The sequence below is a fragment of the Cupressus sempervirens genome, chromosome 5 (genome assembly GCF_028749045.1).
Source record: "Cupressus sempervirens isolate cs-2001-9-10 chromosome 5, ASM2874904v1, whole genome shotgun sequence".
Taxonomy (NCBI): Eukaryota; Viridiplantae; Streptophyta; class Pinopsida; order Cupressales; family Cupressaceae; genus Cupressus; species Cupressus sempervirens.
Genome location: NC_143122.1, coordinates 779,408,512 through 779,414,959, shown reverse-complemented (window position 1 = coordinate 779,414,959; position 6,448 = coordinate 779,408,512). Strand labels below are relative to the sequence as shown.

At 31.2% G+C, this 6,448-nt stretch overlaps 1 protein-coding gene across 1 annotated transcript; it reads left to right on the top strand.

Annotated features, from left to right (window-relative positions):
- The first annotated feature begins 1,441 nt into the window (after positions 1–1,441).
- LOC149558256 (uncharacterized) lies at positions 1,442–2,143 on the top strand. Its single transcript, XM_089830714.1, has one exon. The coding sequence runs from the start codon at positions 1,442–1,444 to the stop codon at positions 2,141–2,143; it is 702 nt and encodes a 233-aa protein (XP_089686840.1).
- Positions 2,144–6,448: the final 4,305 nt, after the last annotated feature.

Genomic DNA, 6,448 nt, shown 5'->3' with positions numbered 1-6,448 from the left:
AAATTGAAGGAACAGTCTAATGAAGAAGGTAATGTTTCTTGCATTGATGATAATGATACATCAAATGATGGAGAAATCATTAACATTTCTCCTATTAATCCCAATTGAAAGCATTGATGACAATGATATGTCAGATGATGGATAAATCATTAACATTTCTCCTATTAATCCCAATTTAAAACTTTGAATGGACCTTCATCTTTGGAGGTTGGTGGTATTGGAGGATGGAGGCATTTTCTTTTGTTTGGTCTTCTATTTTGTTTTCCTTTCTAATGCTGACAAATATGAAGAATGCATGCTTCGTGCAACCTATTTTTTGAAGAGAGGTTTGGGATTTGATATTACGCTCAATATGGATTGATGTTGAGTGAGCTTCAGAGTACATGGTCGAGAATTATACCTATTTGCAGTCACTATATAATGATAGAGATCAATCGCATCTCTTACTGATCATTGTTGAATAATTCAAGATTTTGTGTTTAGGAATGAGAGTTTACGAACTCAACTCAAAGCTACACCTTTCCGAGGGTCACAACACAACTTGATGGAGCCTTGCTTGGTTCAGGGTTGTGTATTCACATAATGTATTCAACATGTTTTTCTATGTAAGCCTTAAGGGGGAATCCCTAAGGTAAGGTGTCTTTGGATATTTTTAAGATTAATGTATTAAGGGGGGGAATGTTGGCATAATACCATTGATTTTGTATCTATCTATTAGTTATGAATGGTTAAACTTTAAACAAGATCTACAAAATAAATTATCTAATGTTTATCATTTATCTTTTTCATTGGATTGATGAAAATGAAAACAAAAAAGAATCTTATAATAACACCTTGTTAATAACTTGAAGACATTGAATAAATATAAACAAATAACATGAATGTACTATACTTGTTAATATAATGCCAAAACAATACATATAATTATAGGAATTATATCTTAATAACTCAAAACTTATTAATTAATCAATTACCAAAATCAATACTTAGATATCATAATTTATAACAATAAAATAAAAATTAAGAAATATAATATTTTAATAAAATGAAACTACTATCAAAATTCCACATTATTTACTCATCTATTTTTACATATTTGATTTTTTAAAATTAATATAGTTTTAATATCTTTTATATTAATATATTCTTTCACAAATATATGTGTGTGTGTAAAGTGCGTGTGAAATTTATTTAGTAGTGATTAAATGGAAGGTTGCGAGGAGAGAAGTTGAGTCGGTTCGATGAATTGAGCGAGCTCCATCTCGTATTGCCTTACTTCTATAAAAACTAGATAGATCAAAAACTACATTCAACAAAGCATCTAAAACTGGACATATTAATCAAGCCTTCAGCATCAGAACAAAAAGGCACAATCTGTATTTGATCGAGCTTGGAATAACGTTTAGGGTTTATCTGGGAGCAAAAGTCGAAGTATCGAATTATGGACAAATATCAGCGAGTAGAGAAGCCTCGCCCTGAGGTTCCTCTTATGGATAACGAGATACGCATAACTAGCAGGGGGATACCTAGAAATTATATAGCATATGCAATGACTCTGCTGGGAGAGAGAGGTTTATCTACTATCGTGTTGAAGGCAATGGGGAATGCAATCAGTAAGGCAGTAACAATCGCAGAGGCGATTAAGAGGAGGTTACCAAATCTGCACCAGAACATAGAAATTAGCTCTGCTCCCATAACGTCCACTTGGGAGCCTCTTGAAGAAGGTCTTTTGCCTTTGGAGACAGTGAAGAACGTATCTACGATAATAATCAGTTTATCCACAATGCAACTTGAGACTTTATCTCCTGGTTATCAACGACCACTACAAATTGATCAGGTGAAGCGTCAATTTGTGGCAGGAAGAGGTGGTGGTGTTGGGAGGGGATCAGATATAGTTGCTTCTCACAATGACTATCAGAATCCTCAAGGTCGTGGACGTGGCAGGGGAAGATCACAATATGGCCGTGGTAATATTAATGAGAATGGCATGAGAGGGCAAGGAAGGGGAAGGTTTGATGATGGTGATGAGAATGGCTTTCGTCGAGGGCGAGGCAGTGGTCAAGATAATAATTATCGAGGTGGAGGTAGGGGACATGGAAGAGAGAGGCACAAGGAGGGGGTGGCAGGAATTAATCCCCACTAGGGGGATTGAAGGAATGAGCATTATGAATCTCTTTTCTTTAATTACACTGCGTGAATGGACAGAGGTGGCAAGCATTAATAGCTATGTATAACGTAGAAACTTGTTTTGTGTAATGCGGCAATCTCTTTTTGATGGGTTGGGCATCATCTCTTTTATCGAAGGTTGGTAATTGAGATAATTCTTACGAAATAGAGCAGTACTTTTAAATATCGAAGTTTTGCTTTTCGAATACCATATTTCGTGCCAATTTTTTTATTTTCATAAATGTATTTACAAGTTCCGATATGTAGGCAATTGAACTTCGTTTTGGTTCTATGAAGAAAATTGATACTTTCATTTATACCAGAATTTTTATTCTAATAGATGCATTTATTGTTTGTTACTATTTGCATTTTATTCTTTTAATAATTCTGAGATGGAGTTTTTTTTATTAATATGGAAGCTAATTTTAATAACATACAAGTAAGATATATCGAATATCATAATATGCATGTTTTGTAAGGATGAAGTTGGTAGCAATTTATTTACACAATATTTTCTTAAATATGACAAAAGAAGGGAATACTTTTTGTTGAAACTGATTGTTATGGTGATTGTATGGATGTTGTTTTGTATAATCTATAACAAAATCAGCAATGTGTAAGTCTTGCACTATTATAGATCTGTCAAGAATCCTACTAAATATGAGATGTATGTTTTTAAAAAATCATATAATATAATATGTTGAATAAACATGGTTAAGTAAACTTATTAATAAAAGAATTAAATGGGATTTGCAAGTGTAGAATAATTTACATTTGGTTTATGTCCATGTGTATTGTTTTCCAATAGAATGGTTCTACTGGAGGTTTGTTCCAAAATCCTGAGGAAATGTATCTTCTATTGTATACATATTAGCTGTAGTATTTAAAGAGTGGACATTCAATAACATAGTTCACAAAGCACCCTTGAAGCACACAATAAATGATAGAATTAAGAAAACTGTATTCATCCTTTCAGCCTTAATGAGAGTAATATTTTTCAATGCATGTTCGTTAATGAATAAAAATTCATAATATATCACATAAAATATTCTCTTAATAATTGAATTTAAAACACCAACATAATTAATACACACTCCAATCTTAGTCATTTGATAGCCAAAGGGAAGAAGATATGTTACTAGCAATGGATTAATATCATAACCTTACACAACTCCAAATAGATAGAAAATTCTATTAATTATATAAGATATTGTTTGTATGTAATATCGTAAAAGAACAGATAAAAAGTCAAGTATGTCACATGTCATTTAATCTCTCATAAAATGATCCTAGTGTACACTTATCTTTGATCCCTTGGATGCTAACAAACAACTAAATGTTCTAAAGTAGTTATAATATTTCATTCATTCTATGATGCTAGAACAAGCAACTAATTTATTTCAATTCATGAAGCATCTCTTTTATAATACCAAAATGGAGTTACAAGTTGATTACAGGCTTATGATCTTACCACATTCAATCCTAAGTCTATAAATGATAGAAGTCTTTAACCAACTCAAAAAATGGCAATGTCTAAATTTCAAAGGACTTTGTTCCCATTCGCTACAACTAATGGTAGGAAATGTTAATGGTACATAATAATATAAAAATAAAATAAAGATTGGAGGCCTATCTATTAATTGACATCTAATGCTGACTACCATCCTCTTATTGGTGGAGAAAATAATATAATATGATTACACTTTAAGGTGGCATTTTTAAAGGCATGAAATTATTATTTTATGGAAGTCAATGCAGCTTATTAACCAGCAATAAAAATCCAACATGGGAGAGCCCGTTTATTTTTTCTAAGGCTGAATATAGTTGTCTAATGTCATAACCACCCAATGTATAAACATAATAAATAATAAATAAACAAAGGAGCTATAGCCATTTTCGTAGCAGGGTCTTGGAGCAACAAAAATAATTACGTGGTTCTACCTTACTATGCCTTTCTAAAACTTGAAAAGCACCAATATAGATAAGGAAAATGGTATACGTTTTCTATTTTGAGACTATTCATTCTCTATGAAAATGAGAGACAAAATTACATGAGAGAAGTTGTATTTACATGGAGGAAAAGGTACAAGCCATGCTAGACATGGTTTATCTATTTAATGAACTTGATAGACGCACAATGAGATTTAGAATTACCAATTTTTGGTATAAAAGGGAAAGTTTTCCAATGCACACAAAAAATCAATTTTTGTTTGTATGACATTATAAAAGTTGTTCAACTCTACCATGCTTGCAACTGTTAACCAGAAGTTTTAATTAATAAGTTACCAATTATAAGATATCAATAATGGTATTCTTTTGGAATCAAATCTTTCATTTAAAAGAATAGACATATCAACTAAAATATAAGGTAAATCCAACTGCATTTGACTATTAAAGTTTGCACATGCCAATAGTGGCATGTTGTGATGGTTAAGTTGTTGTGTTGTTATCCTTGCCATCAATGTTCAAATCTCATGGGGATGAGGTCCCCCATTTGTGGCCTCACTGGTTCATAGCTCCAGGACAAAGCGTTTACCCCTCTTTAAAAAAGAAGACTATTAAAGTTTGCACATGGTAGTACATGCAACTTAAAAAGAATTATAACTTTGTTTTGTATTCAAATCATCATAACCTGTGCAAAAAGAAGCTACAATAACTCTCTTAAACAAGGCACACAACATCAATATTAATTCATAGTTTGTTATCATCCTAGTATCAAATAGTCAATGTAGTACATTCAACCTTTCAAAACTCAAGAATTTTCAAACCTACTATTTTAACACAATTTATAGAAATTTGTGCAACTATTTAATGGAAGTCATTGCAGCTTATCAACCATGCAATAAAAATTCAAAAGAAACTTAAAAAATATACAAGTTGGACATACACACTCATGACACTACCTCTTATGTTTGTGAAAATTCTTAAATGCCTATAGGTATTTTCAAACTATGAAAGATTGAAACACTTTTATGAACTTGACAATGTGTCTTCCTTCATTAGGCGTGATTACTTTTTTCATAGATTGGTAATGATAGATTACACGTGAAACTATGTACATTGTGTAGAAGATGCATTTTAAGTTTAAATACGATTTCTCTAGATTTTTTAAAAATGAAAGAAGATAAAATTATTTCTATACATTGTGTAAAAAGGAAAGAAAATAAAATAATTTGAGTTATTGTGTGGTTAAATGATGATGGATTTGCAATTAAGTATGAGTGTTTGTCAAATTCAAAGAATCAACTCAAGTAATGAATGATGTAAATGTATATTATTGTAATGTATATTTATATTTTTAAATATGTAATGATATATTATAACAAAAAGGGTATAAATTTATAGTTATGATCTTCTGGAACTGAAACTAGTTAATTTAATTTGTTCAAGAGATAATTTGTTAGAATCTACATTTCTACAACTAAAAAGAGAATTCGATCCATGTTTGGCTTCAAATTCTTTGCAGCTCCTGTGGTAGTCGATAACTAGTAGCCTGTTATATAATAAAATGCCTTATTCTTGTATTTGATGAACTTACATGTAAACATTCCTCCCATTTCTTCTGTCTAGATCATAATGATCCTAACCTTTTGCAAATTATTATTTAATACATAATTAATCCTATTCCTAAATCATTGAATTGGGATTCTTTTCCTTAAGACAAATTCTAAGTTAGAGGGCTTGATCCATGTAGCTCAAGACCTATATGTAGTTCATGTAAGTATCTATCTTTGACAAGAGTGTCTCAAGCTTTCATAACTCAATGTATCCAAAATTCTCTAGGTCTAGCTTGCTCATTATCAAGGTGTTAGAAATATTAATTTCTACTTAGAATTAATCATCCTTCACTAGATGTTTCTAGATTATTAGGTTTAGGTTTAGGTTGTGTCGGCTAAAGTATTTTCTAGAAGTTTGAGTTGGCTGTAGTATTTTACATAAATTTGTAGATATTTTGTCTTGTGGGCTAAATCTAGATTTCTCTAGCATATTGTACACTTGCCTATAAAAAGGTACTATGTATTCATTTGAAATTATGGTGAATGGAATACAATATATTTTTATTGTGCGGCAACACATTGTGTTTGGTGTTTTATTTTTTCCTGCCCATCCATTAGATTGGTATCAGAGCAAGGTTAAGAAGAGGAGTTTGAAGGATTGTGCATAAGGAGGATTGCAACAGAGAAAGGGGATAGAAAGTTATTGTGAGATCCATAATTTTCTTATTGCCCTATTTAGGTTTTGTTATATTTGTGAATTTTGTTTATAAGTTTCTATAAGACAT

Excerpts from the sequence above, each read along its gene's own strand:
- LOC149558256 (XM_089830714.1), top strand. The coding sequence starts at position 1,442 with ATGGACAAATATCAGCGAGTAGAGAAGCCTCGCCCTGAGGTTCCTCTT.